Source organism: Heliangelus exortis, chromosome Z (assembly GCF_036169615.1).
Source record: "Heliangelus exortis chromosome Z, bHelExo1.hap1, whole genome shotgun sequence".
NCBI classification, from domain to species: domain Eukaryota; kingdom Metazoa; phylum Chordata; class Aves; order Apodiformes; family Trochilidae; genus Heliangelus; species Heliangelus exortis.
Window position 1 is genome coordinate 25,397,024 of NC_092454.1, and position 26,694 is coordinate 25,423,717.

Sequence of the window (26,694 nt, forward strand, 5' to 3'; positions counted from 1 at the left end):
TGCCAATTAAGTTTAGGAGTGATGCGTAAGAGATTTCTTGTTCTCCTACATGCATGTTCATGTGCTGCCCATTGGACATTTCTTACTTCACCAGCAGGAATCTGGACTTAGTCACTGACACACTGCTTTTCACAGATTTGTGCTACTCAGCTCATTGTATAGGCTTGTTTGTTTTTTTTTTTTCTTTTAAAGAACAACTCTGAGTATGCAAACCCGCTCATGATAATTTATTTCTTCTTTAAATAACTTGAAACATTATCTCATGCAATTTTTCTGAAGGTTAGGTGATTGCCTTTAACAGCAAGAATCTAGCACAAGCTCTTTCAGTTTTTCTCCTGATTTCTATTATGGAGATTGGAGTTCTTCATCAAAAAAAGAAATAATCTTCCTTTATATCTGAGTAATGATCAGCTCTTATACTTCCATAAGAGTTTGACAGCTTCTCCATATAAAGTGATGCATAATATTAAACACAGTGTGTCCCCGTTTTTCATTGTCAAGAAATCTAATTGAAGTCTCTTATTTTTCATTGATAGCCATGACTTTCAGACCTGGAATCAGGCTTCACATAGACCTCTTCTAAGCTCTGAAGCCTGCAGCTGCTAACTTATCTATTTGAATGGTTTCACTTAGCTTAATTGCTGTTCCTGGTGCCACATGTTTGATCATTTATCTGGACTGGAGATAACTCTTCTGATCAGAGACCTGCTCTGTTGTAACCACATAGCAGAACAATGAGGCTCCTCTTTAGACTCAAATTATCAGGAAATGCAGTTTTGGAAGGCTTCAGAATAGACCTTGTTTTAAAATACAGCCTCTTAGTCTAACTAAAATTTTGATGCTTGCTTCATGTGTAATTGAAAACAGACGAAGATTCTCCTGAATATTTAAAGGTACTCATTAGTAGGTTTAAGTGAATCTAAATGCAAGAGAAATCAGCATAAAGCATTTAAGCTTCACTTCTCCATGTGACTTGGTTACTTGCCATGTTAGACTGCCACAGCTCCATGTTTGTGGCCTATGTTTTTTCTTGCACTGCAGCTGTGTTACATATCCACCATTGTGCAGAAACACTCGGAGTCCTCCGCAGGAGACTCTTCATAATATAAAAGCCTGAAAATTAGTGACCTAGTGAAGGTTCAACTGAATCTCTGTAATGAAGTCTAACATGTAGCAAGCACTATGGTCGTGCTAATTGTGGCACCTGCCTCCATTTTAGCTCTCTGAGAGTAAGACTTCACACCCTAGTCCAGACTGTCCTGCACCTTCCCCATCTGTGCATTATGCTGCTGAGCCACAAGCAATTCTTGGCAGGAAGTCAAGCATCTGTATTAGGCTTGGCGCTGTGCTAAGCCATAATTCTTGAGCAAGGTTGCATAAATTAATACGTCCTCTCCTGTTTGTTGTGATCACCTTGAGCAAGAGGCTCTCCTTGAGAGATGGGGATTATTTGCCCAGGGCTGTGCTAACTCACTCTATAGTGATAGAAATCCGTAGCTTGTGGAGTGACTGAAACCCTGCAGTTTCTGTACCAGAGTTGATATGCAGAGGGTGAGGCACTCAGGCAGGTCAGAGCCATGCCTGTGCACATTGGATGGCAAAGTGTCTCCTAAGCATCTGTTTTTCTTTATTCTCTCAGCCATGGAGATGGCAAAGGTCCTTAGAGATACTCCTTGTAAGGTTTGGAAGAATGAGAGTGACAGGTATGACAGCTCAGTTTTCTCTGCCTTGTGCTGTTGGCTGTGAATTTATGGAAGCTCCGCCTTGGAGCTGTACTGATATGGCAGTGCTCTTACTCAGCTGGCTTGTATTTGGCTTGCTAGGAGTGTTGGTGGAGGAAATTTGTGACCTTTTCTGCCTGAGCCTGAAGATACGCTGGTGCAGGGGTTGTTTATGAGTGAGACAAAACAGTGTTAGCTCTTTCCGTCCTTCCCCTCTTAATTGTGGGGAGTAGTAGTGCTTCTCACTACTTAATATTTATGTTGAGAGATGGACTAAAAAGGCAAAAATACGATGAGGATATTTAAAAAAGAAACAGTGTGAGCAACAAAAAATTCATAGAAGGAGAGAACAGACTCACTAAACAAAAAAATCTTCCTTCAGTAGCTAAAAATTACTAAGAATTTTTCATAACTTATTTTAAGGGGAAAAAAGTTTTCAGACCATTTCCATTTAATGTTACGGGTAATAATTTACTGTATGGGTAATAATAATTTATGGTGGTAAGAAAAATTTACTGTTATGGGAATAGTTCTGAATATGAAACAATCATATTGAAACATTTTCTTTTATGTTTAGATACACTGTTAGTGGGTGGTGTATCAATTTGGACATCCACGCATGATCCGACATGGAAAAAGTCTTAAATTCCCTGTCTTTGACCTCTAATGATGCTGACTGGGATCCAGTCTGGGGAACTATAGCATTGAAATAGCTCACATGAAAATATACAGACATCCAGAAGGTACTCAAAGCTCCTAAGCTTGATGTTTAAGATAGTAAAGGTCTTTCTGTATCAGCTCTATTGTTACAGAGCAGTAGGAGGTAAAGAAAGTCAGAGTCCCACAAGTCTGCCTGGGAATATCCGCAGGTTTACAACAGATAATGATGTGCAGAATTAAGAAGTGTAAAGCACTTATATTATGTGTGAGTGTATTACTCTGATCCAGGAAAAGTTAAACGAAACAGAGAAATACTATTTAAATAAATGTACTTAGTTTAGGTATGGTGAATAAGCCATTTATGATCCTGCGTTTGAGTCCTTACCCACAAGCCATCTTTATTAAACATCATTAAAAATGTAAGGATAACAAGACTCCAAAATAATTGATAAATGGAATCAGTTTCTGCAATGCAGCAAGGAGAAGTTCAATAGAAACTAAAAGCTGAATTTTCCCATTGGTGAGACTAAAACCAAAGGTGCATGAAGCTTTTCACTGTAATGTGCTAAGCAAGCCATATGCTCTGAGAAAGATTCCTTGTTTTTTGTAAACAGTCTCAAAAAAAAAAAAAAAAAAAAAAAAAAAAAAAAAAAAAAAAAAAAATCAGTACGTAAGCAGTGACACAATTCTCGTTTTTCCTTCTGGTGAGCTCATACACTGAAAATGGTAAAGGAGGTTAGGTTTTGGAAGTAAAAAATCAGAATTGGAATTTGTGATACTACCAAACTTGGCTAGGGATTTATTAAAAGGATTTTTGTCAGAGTAAGAAAATCAAACTTGTACTGCTTTGTGCTCTCCTGAATATATGCTTACGCCTGTCATCTCTTGGACTGGATCCACATGTTCAGTGGTTTTCAAAATCAAGTCCTGGAAGAAAAGAATTATCGGTACATACTGAAAATGCAGATAAAATATTTTTAGTGAGCTTTAGAGTAAATAAGGAAATCAGAGTATTAATGACGTCACAATTTGTTGTCTGCTTCAAAAACAATGAAATTAATCCAAAGAATCTGGCAGATCGCTACATAACCCTACTGATGGTACAGTTTGTAAGAAGCTGATCCGAAGTCCCACTGTGAAAAATAAATTGAGAGGTCAAAGATGACATTTGCTCCTTCACATCACAATAAACCAGGTCAATACTTACAGCCAGATCTTAACTCTGACAGACTGGCAAGAATTTTCAATGCAAAGCTATAGTTTTCTATAAACCCAGTTGTACAATCAAAAAGATGTAAACAAGGAAAGAGCTAGCTCAAGCTGACAGGACGAAAAATGTATTCAAGCTGCAGCAAGTTTATTTCACATTCAATGACAGGAAAAATATTCTCAATTAAACACAAAAAAAATGGGAGAAAGACAAACAAAATCTTCAATAAAGATTTCTGAAACATGACTATTAAATTCCAATGTTATTAATCACTACTTCTAATCCTGTCAACAGTGTAAAGCAGGTGGCCTCATGACCACTCAAAATCTTAACCTATTTTAGGACTGGACTAGCACTAGTATTAGCACTATGTAATATCCCCCTTTTCCACTGGAAATTAACTTCATAAAAACAAAAGCACAACTGCAAATACTGTGCATACTGCTTATTATTTCCAGTCACAAAATACCACAGTCTGTAAAGAAGGCACTCCAAAGGCATGCAATTGCCCTGCTTGTCTAGTGGGAAAAAATACTGCTATGTCACTAGCATTCACAAGGACAAGTATTTGTTGGAGCCACTACATTTTCATAAACAAGCAATGCCTCTGGATGTAACTAATATTTATCAGTTACATATTTTATATCCCCAAAAAAAGGCAGACTTTTCATTTTAAAGAGGCCTGAAGCGTCTGCTGTTTTTCAGATTTGGTTTGGTGAATTTCGGGTGCTGGGGAAACAGCTCTTCTCTCGTGTCCAGCATGGTTTTGTGCTGCTATTGTCTCTGTCTTCTGTTACTGACCAGATCTCACAACGTCTTGTGGAGAAATCACCATTTCTTGTTAGTTACTTCTGGGCATACGAAGTAGTCCTCAGAAACAGTCAGCCATGCCTGCTTATTAGAGTTAGCTGTAGTGTCACCCTTGTCTGTAAATTAGTGAGGGGTGGAACTAGTATATTTCATAAATAGCAAGTGCTATAAAATATTTTTAAAGTAAAATAGTATTCCATTTATCATTAGGAACTGTGAATGCAAACTGCCTGTACTGAGCACTTAAGCTTACCTAGTTTTGCTATTCTGGCATACCAACCAAGATAAAATCAGACACAACTTTTTCATAAACATGTACACTGTTTTGCACTTCTTTTTAAAGAAAGCAGGAAACATTATTGTGCATTAAACTAAAGTACCACAGATACCCCACTGCCATAACTGCAGTTTACAATGGGTTTTTTCTAATAAGTATTTTTAAATATTGCCAAAAAGTTCTTGCTAAACTCAACTGAACCATGGGGATTACCCAAGCATAATGTATACAGAACATTGTGCTGCCATCACACAGCTGAGTGTACTGTAACTTTGTGTGCCCGTCATTCACTCCAGAAACTTCAAACACAAAAAAGGGAGTGGAAAAAATTGCTGAAGTTGCTATTCAAAACCTGAATAGCATTACTGGGAGACTCCCAGCTTCAAAGTAATTATGCTATCTGGACATACATACTTGGCATTATTATGAGACTCTGAATAAATGAACAGGTCTTTGTCTGTGATTTTTGGATGCCAGTAGCTTTACAAATAGTCAGTTTAAAAGATCGTTGCCATGGGTATTGCATAAATAATTGTATATACATAAGTATATATGTATATATATTATCCATATGTGTGTGTACAAATGCATGTTAAACAAAAGGCCTAAGAAGATTTAAAAAACCCACAGCATACTTTGTAACATATTTTCTAGGATAAACTCTATTTTTAATTAATCACTTCAGAAATCGAAGCTCTCAGTGACCTTTTAAAATGACTATACATATACAGCACAGTTAGATGAATATTGATTTTTCCCCCTCCACTGCAAGCAAAATTTATAGAATTAGTTTTCGTTTTGAGAGATATTTACTAAGCTTCAATTTTGTTTCTTTAAAGTTAATTAAGCCTTTTGATTGCGAGCTTTTGTTTAGTTGTTGTTAAATCCAAGTAACCAAGCAACTATGTGAAGAAATTAACCTTTTTATTACATTATATATTGTAGTAGTAAAGTTTGTTTGAAGTGCATGAATAAAAAGTTACTGAAATTACAGGAGGGACAATCTAATATAGCAATTAGAGGTGCATTCACTGTGCATCTGAGAGGAGGAAGGGGGAAAAAAAGAGTTTTCACTCATTTTGGCCTAAAACGTGTTTCAGGTTTCCAGGATTCTGACATCAGAACCCAGATAACACTGGTTAGAACCGTAGGGCTTTACAATAAAAGCTAAAATATTGACCATATGATGGCAAAAAGTCTTTATTTTGTGGTTAACTTATTATCTTCTAGCTACTCTCTGATGAAGTTGGTGGTGCTGTGGAGGATGATCTCCTTCTTCTTGACAAAGATCGTGATCGTTCAGCACTGTAGGCAACATGCTTGTCATAATTTTGTATCTGAGCCTCGAGGAAATCCCGCTGTTGCTGGCTGATTGTCTGGCTAATCAGTCCAGGGAGAGCTTGAATGCTACCAATTAAAGTTTCCAGTTTAGTTTCCAGAGTAACAATTCTTTTCTCAAAATCTTCACTTCTTTCATTTAAGTCAGAAATCATGTCATACATGATGTTTTGAGTCTGAAAGTAGAAGGGTGTAAACAAAGGTTTAGAGAGATTGTACAAATATTGTAACTAGCAACACAACTCTACAAGGGTTTGTAAAAGCTTTTGCACTTCACACACATGCACACACACACACATGAATATGAATATTATAACTATACAAAAATATCTTGTAAAATAATTTTCTGTGTAGATTCAGAATAATCTTTCCAGTAAACTTGTTTAGCAGAATGGTGATATACTTTGAGTAGCACCTGAGATGTCAAGGTCTAAAAGTCAGCAAAGGACTAGACCTTTTTTTGGAAGTTGAGATGTTTAGAAATGACCCATGCTAAGCTTTCTGACACCTTTATGTAAGCAACGAGGAGACCAGAGACTCCAAAGCCATGATCCACCTTTGACTCTTCTGTATTTCCTCTGTTTTTAAACACCCTCATTCTTCTAAGCAGATCACAAATGTTTCTCACTTGCATTCTCCTTAAATGGACCAGGTTTTCTTGAACTGGGTGTAGTAAGAGCAGTTGGGTAGATTGCTTTTGAAATGTAGAGCAAGCAGCATAAACTCAGACATACTCTTCTCAGTTCATGTTACCCAAGCTATCTGCTCTCTACAGTGTTCAGTTACAGCAAGTATCTGGGGTATATTTTAAAATGCCATAGTGGTCAGCAAAAATGTAAACTGAAATGTGTTATTTCATAGAGGCTTGAAACTAGTTAAAAATAATGACTGAACTTCTCCCTGTGATAGGTTAAGTCTTTAGAGTAGAGTTACAGAGTCAAAGCTGGATGTAATTCAGTGGACAAATGGCTGAAGTTTATGATCCATCCAAAGGGAATTAAAATTAATTGAATGACTGATTGCTAGAAGTAAAAAGCATTTCAGTATCAGATGGGTGTTGATAATGTATTTCACTGCCCTTCATTTCAAGATGCTAGCATAACTCTTGAAAGCAAAGAAGTCTACAATAAATAGCATCTGAAAAGTCATTATCAGTTTCCAGAAGCATTAGACTGAAATTGTTTTCAGCAAGTGAAGTTGTCAGTTGGTTCTCCAAAGCAAAAGGGAAATAAACTCTGAAGAGTTTAATCTCTGATGCACTTTAAATTGAGATGGTTTGGAGTTACACAAAAAGGTGTACAAGAAACCCTTAGGGAAAGCCCACTAATGCCTCTTATGTAGCCTCAAATTAAGATCACAGTAATTGCTAAATACTGAGGTTTAACGCGAAACCTGGAATGCTGTCAGATCAGCACTCTAACACTCTATTTATTATTCTATATTGATGAAAAATCCAAGCAAGAATAGACAGACAGTTTGCAACTGAATTGCCTCTTTTACCTCAACTCAAATAGCATAAAAAAGATCTGTGGAGCCTTATGACATATCAGCAAAGTAGGCAGCTGTTATTCATTACAAAAACTTAGACAAATGCAGAACTGAATTTACTTGTCTAAAGTCATTACTGCATAGTTGTCTCCCACTGTAAATGAAGACAAGGCTCATGAGCACCTGAAGTACCTGAACATAACAAGTCTATAGGACCTGACAAGATGCATCCCAGAGATCTGAGGGATCTGAGGGAATTGGCTGAAGTAGTTGCCAAGCGACTCTCCATGGTATTTGAGAAGTCATGGCAGTCAGGTGAAGTCCCTAGTGACTGGAAAAGGGGAAACATTACACCCCTTTTTAAGAAGAGTAGAAAGGACAGCCCTGGGAGCTACCGTCTTGTCAGCCCCACCTCTGAGCCTGGGAAGATCATGGAACAGATCCTGATAGAAACTTTGATAAGGCACATAGAGGACAAGGAGGTGATCTGAAAAAGCCAGAATGACTTTACTAAATGCAAGTCCTGCCTGGCCAACCTAATAGCTTTCCACAATGGAGTGACTACATCAGATGGGTAGCACCTATATGGATTTCTGCAAAGCTTTTGACAGTTACCCACAGCAACCTGCTCTCTTAAGTTGGAAAGATACGGATTTGATGAGTGGACTGTTCGGTGGATAACGAATTGGCTGGATGCTTACATTCAGAGGGTGGTGGTCAATGCTTGATGCCTAGATGGAGAAGGAGGAAAGCCATGTCCCTCGGGGCTCCATAATGGGATGAGTGCTGTTTAATATCTTTCTCCGTTACAAAGACTGTGGATTTGACTGCACATTCAACAAGTCTAGTGATGACACCAAGCTGACCAGTGCAGTCAACAAGCCAGAGGGACAGGATGTCACTCATGTTAACTCTGAAGTTCAACAAGTCCAAGGGCAAGGTTCTACACTTGGGTAGAGGCAATCCCTGTTATCAATACAGGCTGGGGGATGATGTGATAAGAGAGCACTCCTCTGAAAAGGGACCTCAGTGTAATGGCAGACAAAAAGCTGAACATGAGCCAACAATGTGCACTCACAGCCCAGACGGCCAATCGAATACTGGGCTGCATCAAAAAAAAGCATGGCCAGCAGATCAAGGAAGATGATTCTGCCCCTCGCATGAGACCCTACCTGTGGTCCTGTGTCAAGCCTGTAGTTCTGGAGCCCCCAACACAAGAAAGACATAGCCCTGTTGGAGCCCAGGTTCAGAGCAAAGCCACAAAAATTATCAGAGAGACTGGCTGCAGAATTGGGGTTGTTCAGCCCAGAGAAAAGACTCTAGGGAGACCTCATAGCAGCCTTCCAGCACCTGAAGGAGGTTTACAAGAAAGCAGGAGAGGGACTATTGACAAGGCTGACTACTGAGAGGTTGCTCAGAGTGGTGGTGGTCTCAATCTCTGGAGACATTCAAGGTCAGGCTTGATGGGGCTCTGAGCAACATGTTCTGGTTAAAGATGTCCCTGCTCACTGCATGGGAGTTAGACTAGATGAACTTTAAAAGGTCCCTTCCAACCCAATGCATCCTATGATTCTATTCTGTTATTCCATGATTCTATAGCACAACAAGCTGAGAAAAACAGAACTTCTAATTCCAGTCTGCCTGAGAGCCTCTACTATGGTTCTTCATGGCACCAGATGGGAAGTCTCTTTGCTACACAACACTACAATCCTGTGGCTCCCTCATAGTTCAGCATTTATCATGACTACTGCAGAAGCTCTCACTATCTGCTGCTCAACCGTGCAATATTTTTCAAATGTACAAAAATAAATAAAAATCTGTTGTATTCAAGCTCTGGTCAGAGCCATAAACAAGGTGTTCTATTCAGTAGGTGTTACCACAAAATAGACACTTATTTTCATTTCACAAATAACAAACTTGTTAACAATATTTGCATGCATAATGTATAACATTTTTACTTACAAACTCTTAATTTTAAAAGGATAAATGTTAAAAAAACAGTAATTGCCTACTAACCTTTGCCAGGTCCACCAAAGTGTTGGCTTGATCATTCAGTTTCCTCTGTTCCATTTTCACACTTCTCAATCTAAAAAGTGGAATTTTAAGTCAGATTTTTTGTATCCATGGTCATATTAGGATATCTGATATGCATGCACAAAACTTGCAAGAGCCAATAACTGCATGGACAATGCCTCAAGTACTTTGTGTAAAGTCAGAACTGGTCATGTGCCTGCTACAATGAGAAGCATGCTTCTTCAACACCGCAAAAAAGGAAAGAGCAAGGAAATGTGAGGTCCTTGAGAATACCATTTGCCATGGTGAAAGCTGAATTTAAACAGGGAGATAACAGTTTATCCAAACTATATGAAAGTAAGCCAAAACATTCCTCAAAGCCTCAGTATCATGACAAGTAGATATAGGAAGAAACATAGAACTGTTTTTTTGTCGTTATTGTTGTAGCAATCAAGAATCTTCCCATGCCTACATGACTAGATACAGGTATTAGCCCTGTTCTGTCGGAAATGGATTGGGTTAGCAGGTGTTTGAACCTGATGAAAATACAGTGATAAGTGAGTTTCTCATTACTTAAACAGAACTTCCATCTGACCAGCAGCTAAATAACCAAAATACTTGCCAGTATGTTTAATTTCTTACATAATTTGTGACTCTAAATATGACTTACATTTTAAACTTACATTATATGTTCCTTTTCAATGCACTATTTAAACTATAGCATTGGAAAATTATGAAAGAAGCAGCATGGGCATGTTTTTTTCTTTGATGCCTAGCTATCTGCACTGTTATTACTTATGCACATTCTTTGAAAGATGACCTTTTTGAAGTGTTCCCTGAAATGAAGTGCATGTTTTTCAGATTAACTACTAGACAAGTGGTTTGTAGATGCTATTTTCACAAATAAGCAATTTCTCCCATAAGTAAGAGACCATTGTTCAACATTTCCCAACAGAGAATTACTTTCAATTACTTTTCTTGTGGCTGTTATAAGCAGCAAATAGCATTTTTCAAAAACAACACATCAATTTATAAACATTGTGTGATAAGATACCATGCAGTCCACTAGTATTTCAAAGGTCAATCAAGATAACCATATGGTTAGCTGTCAATTTTGGCAGCATTTTGTGGCAGGTGGGTTGCTAATGCATGCTTTGCCTGTTTCTCAGGGGTGGTGTTACTTAGAAAACTTGTTCAAAGAAAGCCTTCTTGAAGATATCCCAAAATCAGGAAGTTTCTGTTCATATCTTTAGTTACCAAGCATTTCCTTTCACATCTAGGCTAACAGCCATGAGAAAACAAGTTGTGAAAAGTGAAATATTTTTTAAAACACATGGAAATAACTGTTAAGTCAGAAATCAATTGTGCACATAAAATTGGCATTCCAGTGGCTTGTTACTGAAATATCATACTCTCCTCTTCCCCTGGAGTCTTCCATCAGAGAGTAACATAAATGTCTACAGCAGACTCTAGGAATGGTGTTTTCAGACCCTATGAGCTAGTGCTATTCTAAAACAAAAAATATGGAGGAGTCTCCAAGGTATGGAGTTGTATCAATACAGACTCAGAACATAATAACTCAGATGTAAGCACGTAGTGATATGACTGCAGAATGACAGTGCTGGTGTTTTGGTGAGCATCTCTCAAATACCTTGCAGAGTATGTGCTTTCTGCTTTTCTTAACATTCATTGACTCATCTGTTTGGAAGCTGCTCTTTTCATTATAAAATTTCAAGAAATTTATTGTTATTGCAGCAATACAAGTACTAGCTGACACCAACATGGTAATTCCTCATGGTAACAAACCCAATACCTATCACAAGTATAAAGATGGGCCTCTAGGTAATGGCAAGTCTTTAGCTGCAGCAGCCAGATTTAAAGAAAACAGAGACTTTTATCCTTAAATTCATTAAGAGAAAATATGAAACACCTTGATTTTATGAACTTCACTTATCACAGCAAAAGATCATGATTCCGGATCGCGTTTCCATGGCAGCAATCAGACCACTGAAGTTCACAAATAAAGACTCTATTTCTCGCATGCAGACAGTGGTAAGTTCTGCAAACTTAGAAAGGAACAGCTCATACAACTTACTTCCGAGCTCTATTTTCATTTTGTTGAAATAAAAAGACAAAACAAAAGAAAACAAAATTTTAAATATACTAGAACAACCAAATGAGGACACTGGGCTCAATTCAGCAAGTGTAAAGTACTAAAGAGTTGCTACTTTTTTCAGTAACTAACTGAGGTGGAGCCTAACTCTCTTTCATTCCTGATGAAGGAAACTACAATAGCTCCAAACCTTCCCATTGACAGTCACCTGTGGATTTTTCTTATTCATGAAACACATAAAATGCCTTTTGTGATGCCTTTAATGATAACTGTCATTTAGGGTGCTTATTTTATACCCATCTTACTCAGTGTGCACAGCAGACCCAGTAGACTGGGTCTGAAGGGACCTGTAGAGCTGTGAGCATCAGTTTGAGACTGTTATAATGATCTGCCCTGTATAAAACTGGTCCTGTAATATCACTCCTTTATTTCTGTCTCCAGTGAAATTATTGGAAAGGTGAAGGAGGGGTATCAGTAAAGACTGAGGAATCAAGAAAGATGGAAAAGCCATGAGTACTACCATGAGTTACTTGAGAAAAGTTCAAAGATGCAAAGGGAGAAAAAATAATTTACACACGTCTACTTTGCTACACTGGAAGAAAGCAAACTCCTAGAGCAATGTTTTCATTGATAGGACATTATTCAGCTTATTGGGAAATTTTCCTTCTTATTCTTAAATACAAGTTTTGGGAATGCAATGCAAAGTGATAAAGGACAGAGGGAAATGCATTTTTGACATATCTGTTCAAAGTCTGGCTGGCACAGCTAGGAAAATATTACTGCTGCCAACTTACTCACCCTACCTGATCAATTAACTTTTTAAGCAGGTGCAGAACAAGACTTTTCATCCTGTGAAGCTCTTTTGGGCTTGAATGATATGTAGGGGTGCAGACTGAGCCTGCTGTGAATCCTTCTCTGAATGTATGTGTGCACACACAGACAAACACACAAAATAAAGGAAAGTTAAAATGCTAAAGAAATCACTTCTTCAATATAGGGTCCAAGACTAGCAAAGAATGCACAGGACATGCCATCCTCTATCCCAGTCCCCCTGCCTCTCCTTTCTGCTTCACAGTCCTGTAAACTAAGCAGAATGACCAAACTGGGACAATAAACATTTTTATGGCCACATAAAAATGTCTCAACTTTTGTCATCTTTTTATTCTTTCTGGTATTTCTGCAGTAACTCAGTAACATTAATCCTTCAGGTTTGCTAATTCTAACATAGTAACCAAGGTTTATAGAATATTTCAAACCTTAAGCTTAAGCTTTATGAAACAACTTTAAAATTACTGTTAGCCTAGATCTACTTCTATGAAATAGGATACCCTGGCCTTTCTTTCCTGTCTTTTGTGCAAGATATAGGCATTCTTTTAATGAGAGATGTTCCCCTTACATCTCCTCACAGGTAGGCTCAGACATAGATGCACACTCAAAAGTTATCAAAACATCATTTTGAAATTCACCTTATCTGCATCTCCCCAGTATCTCATGGAAACTAATTTCATAGGCTGTACAAGTGGCTGCCTCAGCTTGGATGGGGACATTGAAGAAAGCAGACAAATAAATAGTGGCACAGAGCCTGACCTTTTCTCTAGAAAAATTTTAGGTTCCTTGAGACAAAAGTCTCTTTTTTTCCTCCCACTTAGTCCAAGGAAAAGTAACTGAATCATTGTGCATTCTGCTGATTTTGATGTGGTTTATGGCCAATATGTGTTACAAATTTTAGATAAATACTATACAACATTTCAGGTTAAATCTACTACTTCTTACAGTTCCCAGTTTTATTTGCAGCCAGTAGCAGAGAAGAACTCATCTGAATCATGCCAGATTCACACTCACACGACTGTTGGCGTTTACTCTCATTTTCTAGAATGGATGTCTGGGGTCACAGCCAACACACCAACAATTTATCTTATGCACTGAGAATATGTGATGGAGAGAGGCAACGAATTGCTGTTAGGCTTCACAATGACCCTTGATGTGTATTTTTTTAATTAAAAACTACCTACATACTATAGACTCTCTTCAATCACTTTAGTCTGATTTTAAATTATTAAAACATCTACTTAAATTGTTAAAACGCCTACTGCAGCCCTGAAGAGAAGGACTTGGGGGTGCTGGTTGATGAGAAGCTCATGATCTGTCCATGTGTGCTTGCAGCCCAGAAAGCCAACCACATCCAGGGCTGCATCAAAAGAAGCATGGCCAGGAGATCAAGGGAGGCGATTCCCCCTTCTACTCTGCTCTTCTGAGACCCCACCTGGAGTGCTGTGTTCACTTTCGTATTCCTTGACATGAGAAGGACATAGAGCTCCTTGAGCATGTCCAGAGGAGAGTCACAAAAATGATCAGAGAACTGAAGTGTCTCCCCTGAGGCTGAGGGAGTTGGGGTTGTTCAGCCTGGAGAAGAGGAGGCTCCAAGGTGACCCTATAGCAGCTTTCCAATACCTGAAGGGGGCCTACAGGAAAGCTGGGGTAGCACTTTTTGCACAGGCATCTAGTGAGAGGACAAGGGGCAATAGTTTAAAACCTGAAGAGATTTAGATTAAATATGGGGAAGAATTTTTTTACTCTGAGGGTGGCTAGACAATGGCAAAGGTTGCCTAGGGAAGCTGTGGCTGCCCCCTCCCTGGCAATGTTCAAAGCCAGGTTGGATGGGACATTGAGCAACCTGGCGTAGTGGAAGGTGTCCTTGCCCATGCAGGGATTTGGAACAAGGGTCCCTTCCAACCCTAGCCATTCTATGATTCTATGAAAATAAACCTTTTTCATTTTCTTCTGTCACTGTAGCTTGTATCTTGCTACCTGTAAGAAAATGTGTAACAAACCCAGATAGTCTCAGTGGTGAAAGACAAAGTCTTAGACAATTTAAGAAGCATGGGAAAATTTCTACAGACAGCTGGTACACATAAGTAAAACTTTATCTTTGAATTACTCTTAGACAACTCAACCTCAAGAGAAATGTTCTACGCAGAGGGTGACAGCAAAGAGAAGGGAGGGAGTGGGACAGACATAGGGATTAAAAGTGACAGGGAAACTAAGAGAGAAAACACCTGGAGAGGAAAACCAAAGGAAAATAGTACTTACTGATGAATAGCTTGCAAGAATTTACGTTGATGTTTCCTTACTTTTGCATGGTCTATCTTTTTAACCAGCTTTGTGTTTTTATAAATTAACCATGTTTCCCTGAGTACATTGGCCGCTGCATTTTTCACCTGTTTAATAATAAAAAGACAAACAAACACTAAGCTGACAAAAGTAGCATTATGTCATATTTTCTTTTTTTCTGGTATAAACTCTTTCTAAAGCACTTGAGACCATGCCTAACTGTGGGAAGTAGGTAGATCAAGAAGCTGAAGCAAGTTAGCACCATGTGGTGTTTATGGCAATATAAATTACAGTGAGGAAAAACTAATGTGTTAGTAATTAACTAAATGTATTTAATAGGATAATCTTTTTCTCTCTTGTTCAATCATCAGTACCTCTTAATTCTCTTAGCAGCTTAACAGTCTTAAATTTCCAGAGCTCTTTAAATGTACTTTTTTTGTTTCTCTGTTACATTTTTATTCTTGTTTCTTTTGTACAATTCTGAAGGAGGTGGAAAAAAAATCTTGTCAATCAATTTGGCCAGTGTCCTACTTTGTAAATTCTTTTAATTTTTTTTTTTTTTTAAAAAGAGGCTTTCCATAAAATGTAAAGGTAAGAACACATACATTTCCTTCTCAGGCTCTCCAAAATTTTCAAGAATGATTGAAAACAACAGACAAATTATTTCAATATAATTTTGACTAATGACAGAATGATTAGGTTAATTGCACAGGACATCTCTCATTATTCATCTTTATTTTCTCTCACTCCAACTTTGTATCATGCCATTCTCTGCAGTGTCAGAGCATTGTCAATGTCTAAGACATTGCAGGAATGCCATGCAATAGCTCTTCTCAGCAAGTGGTCCTGATTTCAGTGGAAGAACAATCACATTTTAGAGCCCTTCTCTCAATGTCTATCTAACCTTTGCATTTCATCAAGGTATGGCTACCTTCAGGCTGTGATGAAACCTCTCTAGTATCTGCATATTTTGTGATGTGCATCTCAGATTTGCTTGCTTGGTTTCTCTTGACGTGCTTTGAGTTTCATTAGTTTGAAACTACTGAAGCACCACTTCAACATAGTATTAGACTTAGATATACTAGTTATTTAGATTTATATGAAGGATAGCTGAATAAAATAAAGTTTAAAAGGCACAAATGAACACCTGACTCAAAATCTGTCCAAACTTTCCCAAACCTGTTTCCCTCCTTGTAAGAGACCAGGTGGAGGAACCACTGTAAACCTCTACTTCGGATCCTCTTAGCACACCAATAGTAGTGGCTCGAAGGGAGTGGCACAAATCAACCTTTGAAGCCCCCTTCTGCCCCCCCAGCAATCCTCATGAGCATTCCCAAAGGGATTGCTGGAGAGGAAGGAGTCAGTGATAAGGGTTTGCATATGTCCTAGGGCCTGCATACAATAGAGGTAATGGTTGGGGAACGAATTGGGAATTGGGTGGAGGTCTGCTGCAGTTGTTCAATCTGATATGTCTCAACCACACTTGCTAAGTGAAACAGGCCTATAAATTAGGGGCTGCATTGATGGGCTTTGGGGAACTTCTTTGACACCAGCCCTCCCCTGCTGGCTGACCCAATGGTGAATGAAGGGTGATTTTCTGTTGTATCTTAATTTTTCTTCTCCCGCTCTCTTGCTTTCTCTTTCCTAAAATCATTTAGTAACCACAACTTTTTTCCAGGTTACGCAGCATTAATACCCATGTATTGTGGCTTTTATGATCTAACTCATCAGCCTTTTGATTGCACAGCCTGAACATGCACAATAATTGAATTATCAGCTTTTGTGCTTTTATTCGTTCCATAGTTCTAATTGAATCTTGTGTTCAGGTGCAGATCTTGCGTATCGTTTCACCTTAAACCTATTTAGAGGTATCTGACTGTCCAAGGGGGCTGTCAACTTTTGGGTACCCTCAAAGGGAACCCCAGGCCTGAAAGGCCAGATCACAGGATGTGACACTACTTACAGACATTTTGAGCTCAGTGGTCAGACTGCACTAAAGAAGTGTCTCTGTGTTAGGAAGGGATAGTGTTTTCTGCTGCAGAGTATCAGTAAGCTCAGAAACACACTTTAAGTCTGACACACTTCATATCTGTGTAAGAACTACCTTCCTACACATCCTTAGTCCTTCCCCACCATGACTGCTTACGGGAGGTACAGGCTGCTCCTGGCAACCAGCACAGGGAGATACAGGCTACCAGTGGTGACAAGGGAGCTAGCATAGCGAGGCTGTTGTGCTGACATGTCCTGAAAATACAGCACGTAGAGACATGACATGGCCCTCCATAGCTAGAGGACCTGTGGCAATGCAGCACTGCACTGTGCACAGAGATGTTCTGAGGAAGTCAAACTCCTTCCTGCCCGTAGCAGGGCTGTGGATTCCAGATCAGGTGTTGTAATCTCTCTCTACACATCAGTAACAAAAAATCAACTCAACTGAATTATGTTTGTGAGTATACAAACCCACATCTTCGTATTGGCTCTTCTCAGTACCAAAGATTAAACAAGTTAAGAGGAATGTGTAGCTAATACTCATGTTTATGTTCCCTCAACACTGACCTGCTTTATTTCAGTAATGGATTTATATTGCCTTGTTTGCTGCATTTTTAAATTTCCCAAGATGTTACTCTAATTCAAATTATATTTAATATGCAGATTTAAAAAATATTTCTTATGAGTTCTAGGGTTTTTTTCCTAAATAGCATCTTCCAAAATCACCATTATGTACAAACAGCTTTGTACACTCCAGCACTGTGCCACTAACCCTGTGCTAAGTATACAAAGCAATTGCAAAGAGAAAGGTCACACTAACAAACTATGAACCATGATCTCCTTTTCTTAAAAATATCCCTCATACCTTGTGATTCTTGTATATATCGGGCTTTCCATCTACTTTACCTACAAAAATTTTATATATTTTTCTCATATACTGCATGGAAATTTTTTACCTTAATATAAAAGCCTTTAATTTCACAGCATTTAACTTGGTTATACCAATTATCTTCCAGCTGCAAGGACTCTCTATAGAATATTCAAATCCTCAAAATCTGTTGAGAACTCTCAGTTGGTCTCAATTTAGAGAAAAGCTCAAGGCATTTGATGCCTCCTCCTTGAAAAATCACACACATGGAAGTGTTCAGTAGGCGAACAGAGAAGGGGACTATTTAAAACAAATGCAGAAATAAATCAACACACATTCTCTTTTTCAGTTGTGAATACAAAATGTGACTTACTCTTTTAGTTAGCTGAGTGTCCATCATGAAATTATGCACATGTTTTTCAGCTTTGGTAAGTTCTAACTTCCTTGCCACCACAGCTACCACCAGTGCAGTGCACCCAGCACCCTGAAAACAATAAAACAAATCCCCAATATATTACTACTGCATTTTGGAGAGTTTTGAGTGAAAATTTCTCCTTTGATGTAGAAGTATGGCAGGCATCAGGTGATTCATCCCTGGTAAATCAAGTGAACACGCTACAGCTATTTCAGTTCAGAGTAGTAGAAAAAGTCAGTAATTACAGGCTGGTAAAATGTCAAGGCATCAAAATAATAAGTGATCATCTAGAAATAATAAGCATCATCTAGAAGTTCTGGTTGTGAGGTGGGTTTTTTTTGTTTTGTTTTGTTTGTGATTTTTTTTTTTCCTGCAGAGGTTGAAAATTTGTACATATTCTGTTTGTAAACCATGAACAAAAGGGGTGATCAAAACCACTTTTACCCAGAATACTAGTAAATAAATGTAGAATACCCTGTTCTTAACAGTCTTCTCAAGTTTACAGCAAATGCTAAAGAGAAAGTAAGACTAGATTAGTAGTTAACATACAAAAAAAGAAAAGTTTATTAGGATTTTTTGTAGGGCCTAAGTGTAATAAATTTGGTATTCAATCACTTCAGTACAACTTCCCTTTTGCTCTCTGTGTCCTTCAACATTTTCTTCCTATAGAATATCTGCTTCTGTACATTTAAAAGGTAATAACACATACAAAACAGCATTTCTTGAGAACTTGGGTGGAGAAAATATTAATTATATAACATGTGATGTGTGTTTGTATGCATATGCATGTACACACACAGACATGCATGTTCACAACAGGCTGAAGTCAGTAGGTGCCTGTCTCTTTGAAATGACAGTGCCTTTATCTGCATCACAAATGTAAATGTATTTTTTTGAAGGAACGAAAGGAAAGGAAGTTAAAATGAGCCAATGAGAAGTAGTATCTATTACACAGAGCTAGAGGCTTAATTTACTTTACACTATCAATAAATTCTGATGCCCTAATACTTTTTCTTTAAAAGCAAATCTTCACAGGTTCTTCTTTTCATATTAAATATATGAGGCCATGTTCATCTTGTAGGTTCACCTGGTCATTATTGGGTTATTGCCCCTGCACCAGCTACTCTCCACTATAAAGTAAATTAATCTCTTGTTGCATACTGAAGCTTATATGACATTTTCCTTTGCAGCGTTTTCTCCACTCTTCCTGTATTTTCCACTTTAATTTTCTTTCTCTCCATTCCCCACTTCCCAGTGAGTAACTGCCTCACTCCCTCCAGAAAATCCAGAAATCTTGAAATCTAGCTTGCAAAATACAAATTCCATTAATAAAAAAAGACTTCAAGATAAATTAACTTATTGAAAACCCTTATTCATATAGCAACCTCAAAAAAATTAATCTGATCTCTCTGCTTACTTACTGAAGTACCCAATGAATTTTGTGAGTCTCTGTTTAATTAGTTCTCCATTCCCCTGGTAGATTGTTTCCAAGAAATCCACCTGCTCTCTTATGAACACCAAATTCTCTGCAATTAGTTCTCACCTATTAAAGCTTCTATCCCCAACAGTTCTCAACATTCCATTGGATTTTAATTTTGCTGCATTTCCTGCTTCTGTACTAAGCTAACTTTGCGGTTCCCTCTCCTCTCCAATCCTATGTTGATAGAAATTCATGTGAATTTATTAAAATTTTGCCCTCTGTAAGATGAGTCAAGATGGGTCTATAAGTCCCTTTGCTTCTCCAGATTCCACTCAGAGTTTAAAAGGAAGCAGACAGGCAGTGCAGCTTAAAGCTGGGCACTTCAGAAACGCATCAAGCCTTTTGAGACAGGAGTAGGCAGGAGTGCTCCCCTATATGCCCTATCTCCCTAGGAAAGAAACACCTCTCCTTTGTTTTTCTTATTGTGGATATGGTTCTTCTAATATGCAGAAGAATTATCTATGAGGAAAATAAATAAATTACCCCATACAATAGCAAGAACATGAAGAGAAAAGCAGACATTTTTTGACACAGTATGTCAGGATAAACAGGGGCCAGATGTTGATTTCATGACATAACTTGAATTCTACATGCTTATGGCAAGAATGCTACAATGGAGTCAGATTATTAGATTGCAGACACCTCTGGCAAGGTGGCACAAAACAGCTGTTTATGCCAAGCTACCAGGGGAGAAATATTAAATCACCCTTCTCAACTATGCCAAAATAGGCTAGAGGAATACTGACAGAAAATAGCAATTTGGTTTGTGTTGAAACTATTATAGCCTTTGTAATTGACTCCCATGCTTTTCCAGAGTGGCCCAGCAGTTTTAAGGGTCAAACTTTGTAAAAATGAGTAGCTTTACATCTCACACGAAAGACACTGCCTGCAGCAGCAGATATTGAAATTATATTCTCTAGCATTCCTGCAAAAGAAGGAAGTATTGTACTATCTGTACATTATGTTTCCCTGTACCTTGGAGGAAAACAAACAGTGCTAATTCTTTCTAAGAACAGCTTACAAATATAAGCTTGAAATTTCACTTAAGCACATGACACTAATTAATATTTTATGTTACAGTGCTCTACACTATCATATAGCTCCCCTAGAGATCTCAGTATCTTTAAAAATACTAATAAAATGAGAACTACTCCCAATTACAGAACTTATATAGATTCAGTACATGTACTTCAAAATGGCAGCATTATAAGCATCATACCTGCCACATTTGTGAATGTCCATTTTGTTTTCATGTTTCACATGAAAATCAGCAACATGAATTCAATGAATGCCCTGAGTTTTTTTTTTCTTATATCATTACTACACAGTTGTTAAAAAAAAATTGGACATAAATTACTACAACACATGCAGTGCAAGCAACTTGGGTATTGCAACTTGAGTGATGAATTGCTCATTCATGCCATTTAATGGAAATGGGTAATAAAAGAATTGGCCATCCAATTATCTGATTTCTTTGAAGTACTCTGTGATCAAGGGGTTGCCAGCAACCACCAATTAAAAAAGCTGATGTACCTTAGATTTTATATGGTCCAGAAAGTATGTACAGGCTGAACAAACTTATCTGCTTAACCAAAAGACCCTAAAGAGCACAGATTTAAAAATGGGCTTCTCTAAAATGATAAGACCAGGACTTCACTGATGAGCTGAGCAATGACTGTTTTCTATTTGCAAGCATCTCAAGATGAAGCACACGAATTTCATTCTGAATGCACAGTACTTGTTGCTTGGTATGAAAGCACCCATTAACATTCAGTAAAAGCAAGAAGTCAAAAGCAATGAATATAATATGTGTCCTCAGTCTTTCAGTTGGGCAAAGCAACAAATGCTGGACAGTATCAGATGGTGTGTAAAACTTGTATTTTTAAGCAGTACAGTTTTGGTTAGGTTTTTGTTAGGTTAACAGCCATTTACACTGGGCAGAACTTGCCTTGACTGTCAATCTGCTTAGCTGCTGTCCTACATGAAAACATTTTGATGTTGATGCAAACGATTTTAGGGCTTCTTCAACTCTTTAATTGTACATCTGCTTTTTGTACTCAGGACAAAGAAGAATGTGTTAAGCACAAATGCTCATGTAGATAAGCAATAGACCACAAAAGGTCCCTTCTTTGATACCAATACCAGAAATTAAAGTTGCCCAACAAAAATAAGCATTTGTGGGTCTTTTGCTCACATATACATTTAGATATTTGTTGAACACTAGTACGCTAATTAATTTTCTCAGTTACCAGAGCCTAAAAGATGGCTGATACGCCTTAGAAAAATGAATGGAAGAATGGACTAAGTTGAGGAAAAAAATAAAGCGTCAACAGCCTTTGTCTTTTTGACATCAAACAAAAGATTTTCTTTCTTGATTTTTTGATTTTTTTGATTTTTTTCTTTTCTGGAAACAGCAAAAGAAAGGTGAACTTAATTGTATATTAAATTATACTTCAAATTTAGCAACTGAACAAAATGCTTAAACATGCTCTTAAGAACTAAAAACTATTACTTTCACTGTACCCTTAGGAATCATAAACTGTAACTTTCCCTGTCTGTCTGTACTCTCTCTCCTCTTGGCACTTAGTTATGAATTATTGCAAGCTTCCTTTTATCTGTTTTAACAAGGAATATTATCTCTGTCTTAGCCATATCAGATCAGAGATTGTTCCAAGGGTTATTTTCTTTACCTGTCATTTTTACTGTGTTACTCAGCAATGTGACCAACTATTCCCTTCTTCCTGACATTATATATATAGAAGAATTGCCTTCCATTGCAATATTTTCAGTCTGCAGGCTCTTCCATCTCAGTCATATGGAAACAATGGATTCAAGCTCTAACAAGCCCTTTCAGACAAAACCTTTTGCATAGTATCTGGACTTAGGAAAAGGTCCCTGGAAACACGTACAAATCTATTATACAGCTTTCTTTCAAATTCCTCCCTTTCTTTTTTTTAATATATTACTTATTACAAAGTCTAACAGAACCAGTGAAGTTTCTTATGGTTGTGGTGTTTTCCCAGATCCCTTGTTTTTATCCTACATATCTTGTTCCCCATACTCTTTACTGTATGAGATGGCAATCTGTTCAGGAGTTTGGACTATATATTTCCTCTGTTTTTATATGGTACTGGTATCAATAGGATCAGGTGGTAGGGTCCTGAAATGCTAAAGGACTATAAATAACAATTAAGATGGTATTTCTGTATTAACCAGTTCTACAGTATACACAATATTAGACCTGACATTGCCCTTTTACCCCTAAGATCTTGCTGTGGTTTACTGAGATTATATCTCATTATACTTATTAAATCCTGTACCAGCTGAGACAGCTTCAGCAATCTAATTCCAGTCCTCTCTCCTTCTCTTCACTGATGCAGCCCACCCTGAGCTTTCTGTTGTTATCATCAGAACTACAAGACCAACTTAAAGTTGCCAGAGTATTTCCCCTTATGGTTAAACCACAGCAGCCATAGCCATGGCGGGCAGAGGGAAAAATGCTGGGGCTGCCCCAAGTATCTGATGGAGTTTGGATCAAGATCACGCTGCTTCTACCAGCTCATAAGTGCTGAGGCTCAGGGTTCATACTGGTGCAAGATACAGTGATTGTGTAATGGCATGGTCCAAGCTTCAGTAAAATCTAGCATTACACTCTAGTAAGGGGCCAGTTTTAGTGAAGACCAAAGAGAGGCACTTCCAACTCTTCAAAGGTTATCTAAGGCAAAGTATGATTGGCATGGGCTGATAAGCCACACTGAAAGATACATTTAGTCAGCAGAGAAACCCTGTACTCCTCTAAGTAAATGCTTCCAGCATTTCCAATTGGTTCTTTGGTAATGTTCCAAAATACCTTTACATGACAACAATGAATTGAGCCATTTCTGCAACTGCTTTGAGGTCATATATATGCCTGGAAGGTGCTATTTGTAAGGAAAAAAAAACCAACACTCTGTACCAACATCTCAGCTGAAAGTCTCCTGGCATCTTTGGTGTACTGAACTGGAAGTGAAGTGCTGTAGTTGTCACAAAGATGTCCAGCTATACTTGCCTGCAGCTCAAAGAAGGCAGTTGCCACATTTCTTGCTCACTGTCCTTGGGATCCACTGAGAGAGAGAGAAGGTCCGCTTTGCAGACATACGGTTCTGGTGGGAAATTTACCTCTGCACCAGAAAAGGCACAACATTCTTCCTGCTGCTCTGCATGAAATGAAAATCCTGTAAGAATTTAAACAATTACTCTGTTCATTTGGCTCCCTAGAAGCTGGACTTAAAGGACCACCAGGGAAGGAAAAAAAAAAAATCCTCTCCAAACCAGCAATAAAAAAAAATTGAGGGAGGAATCCATCCACAGGCTAAGGAAAGTGTTGTGTAAATGTGGTTTTGTATTTGTCATTGTTTACTGGAAGAAATGTGTAGCCTTGCAACACTGAAAAAAAATAGCATGAGTAATAGGACAACAGCTATGCCATTTCAGCCAAAAAGGTGCCTTAAAAATACTTTTGCATTATTTGTACTTCGATATATTCAGTATTTGCTTCCCTGCTGTTGTCATCAGTGGAGTTTGTCTGCATTACAGCTAGGATTTTATTGCAACATATAAACTTCTGTTCTGTAGAAAAGCAGATGAGTAGATTGCTTTACTTCTAATCAGTCCATAAAGTTTTTAGAAATGTTGCCAAAAAAAAAAATTATTAAGAGCATTAAGTGTCATATACAAATACAAAATTGTTTAAATACTCTCAAACGCAGAAATGTTTGAGAGTGGTAGTGGAAGTGGGGATGAAGTAAACTCCTTTTCCTGTAATGCAAGGTGGGTACTAGAAAAGGCTTCTGAGACAGCACAGAACATGATGATTTATAAAATGAATACCATCTCTCTTCTACAGAAGAACCTATAATTGATAGCAGTGTTAATTCACAGCAGCCCAAGAACTGAACACACCCTGGTGGTTAGGCTCCTGGGGAAGCCTTCAATGATCATAACAGGTAAAAAAAAGACCTGTTTTGTTCCAACATGAACAAAAACCAACAATTTTTTTTTGAGCAATGAGGTAATATCTGATTTCACTAGATAAGTAGGCTTAACAGCCTACAACACTAATGCGAGACACTAATAATTCAGGATGATGGCTACTAATTATGTTCTTGTCCAAAACCCATGTTGTAAATTCAAAAGTTGCATGAGAATATTTGTCAAACTATACTAAAATTGCTATACAAGATCTGAAGTTATTGCAGATAAAACCAAACCAAATCACATTTTTCAAAACAAATTAAAAGTTTTGCTGTAACAGTTGTCAGTCATAGTACTGTCTATGTAAACAAAGATATCACAGGACAATTGCTCTTCATTCCAGTAACTGACTGCCTTTGAACTTGCTGAAATGCATCTATAAGTCCTATCTAGGCCTAAGTGGGAACAAGTTTCCCTCTCCTCTGATGCCTCAAAAACCCTCTCTGGTCTACTGGTATGAACTTAAGACCTCCTGAGAGAGGTATTTTTTCTTTAATCTTCCTAAATCTAAAACAGAGTTACACATTCCAAAATATTTTCTTTACTCAGATGGAGGTAGAGCCTCTGCCATCCTCTCACATTTCAGATTACTGACCTGACCACCACTACTTCAGGGATACTCTCTGGAACTTACTTTTCTTTACTTCAGTCAGAAATTTCATCCCAACAAGCCACAGTCATAAACTAAATGCAAACTATACCTATTTCTTATAGATCTTCCATTTTGGCTATCTGGTGTGCTGGAACAACAATAGTAGAGAAGCTGAATAATTTCTGAGCAGCTCAGTTCTTAATAGCTTCAACTCTAATAATTCAAGCACTGTAACTGTCTTCTCCATATTATATTTTTGCTTGACACACTGTCCAGTTAGGCTGTATTATGTTAGAGGGAATAAACAAGTCAGGAATAAACACATCCCATTCTGAATCCTGATGTCACATTTATTATCAAGCTCCCAGACTCAACTGAATTTAATTCTACTGTGTATCTGAGACATGGACCCAAACGCTACTGATTCACAGGAAAAGCTTTTCAAATCTTGTTGGTAAGACCATGCTGAATCTGAAATATGTTTGCACAAATACCACAATTTAACCCTAAATGAAGGGAATTTTCAGGAACACCTTACCCTCATCACTTTTTTTCATGATGTATCGGACAGGAAGTAGGATTCTTTTGAACTAAATGCAGACTTCCACAAGGATATTAAAAGCTGCAGCATGAGAAACTTTAAAATCAGGTCAAATTAATTTTGATTGATGATTTAGAACTAATAAAAACTAGTAACCTAAGGTCAGATTTTACACTTTGACTGCAATGCAGCAATTCTAATAAGAATTCTTCACCTAGATGTGTGGCGCTCAAATCCTGTAGTTTAAAGATGCTACTTCTTAATTTCCAGAAGAAATATCCAATCTGGTCCACATACATAATGTAAATTAAAGAAAAATTGCCTAGTTTATGTGGTTCTTTCATAGGTTAAATAATCTCCTTGGATTTAATTTCGGAAACAGAAGCACATAAGCTGCACTTTCAGCATTAGCAAGACAGACACTCCCAAATAACAGCTATTTCATGTACTACAATCTTCACCCAAGATATAGCAAACTGCCCTGTGCATACTGACAGGGCAATTGCAACTCAGCCATTTCGTTGTGGCAGCATAGGCTTGATGCACTTGTTCTGCATCTCTGCTTCTAACTCCTGGCAGCCTTCGTGTCCCACTGCTCTTCGAGACACCTGCACTGGTCTGCAGCACAGCTGGAGAGGTCACAGTGCAAACTGTTGCCAGTCACAGTAGCCCGCCCTCCAACCCTGATGGAGCAGCAGTATTAAACACCAGCATGCAGGGTGGCAGCAAAGTCTTGTGGCTTTTTTTTTTTTTTTTTTTTTTTTTTTTTTAAATTGGTCGGAAACAGAAGTGCTGAGGTACTAACAGGCTGACTCCTGTTCTTGCCTCTGCTGTCAGAGTGGTTCCAAAGCGTGTTTATCAATATGGTTATAGGCACTTTATATATATGAATATATATATATGCTGGCAGTTGACTGTGCAGGAAGATCCAAATCCTTAGCTTTGCAGCATACAGTAAATGCACTACCTCACCACATAATGCTTAGATCCGTAAGGAAAATTCTCACTCAAATCTTGGAGCAAATCCTTGTATTCAGTGTCAGAAGAATGGACTG

The 26,694-nt window shown here is 38.0% G+C and overlaps 1 protein-coding gene across 4 annotated transcripts in view; it reads right to left on the minus strand.

The window, feature by feature from the left end:
• Positions 1 to 3,717: 3,717 nt before the first annotated feature.
• The window catches only part of KCNN2 (potassium calcium-activated channel subfamily N member 2), a 66,875-nt gene continuing 43,898 nt past the window's right edge, over positions 3,718 to 26,694 (minus strand). For 3 of the 4 annotated variants that reach the window (XM_071731184.1, XM_071731187.1, XM_071731188.1), the window contains 4 exons: positions 17,972 to 18,082; positions 14,721 to 14,848; positions 9,521 to 9,590; positions 3,718 to 6,192 (listed from right to left, as the gene is read on the minus strand). In XM_071731184.1, the coding sequence (XP_071587285.1) occupies positions 5,905 to 6,192; positions 9,521 to 9,590; positions 14,721 to 14,848; positions 17,972 to 18,082 (597 nt within the window). In that variant the 3' untranslated portion in view covers positions 3,718 to 5,904. Of the gene's footprint in view, positions 6,193 to 9,520; positions 9,591 to 14,720; positions 14,849 to 14,882; positions 16,986 to 17,971; positions 18,083 to 26,694 lie in introns of those variants that run through there. The other variant, XM_071731186.1, reaches the window with a different exon arrangement.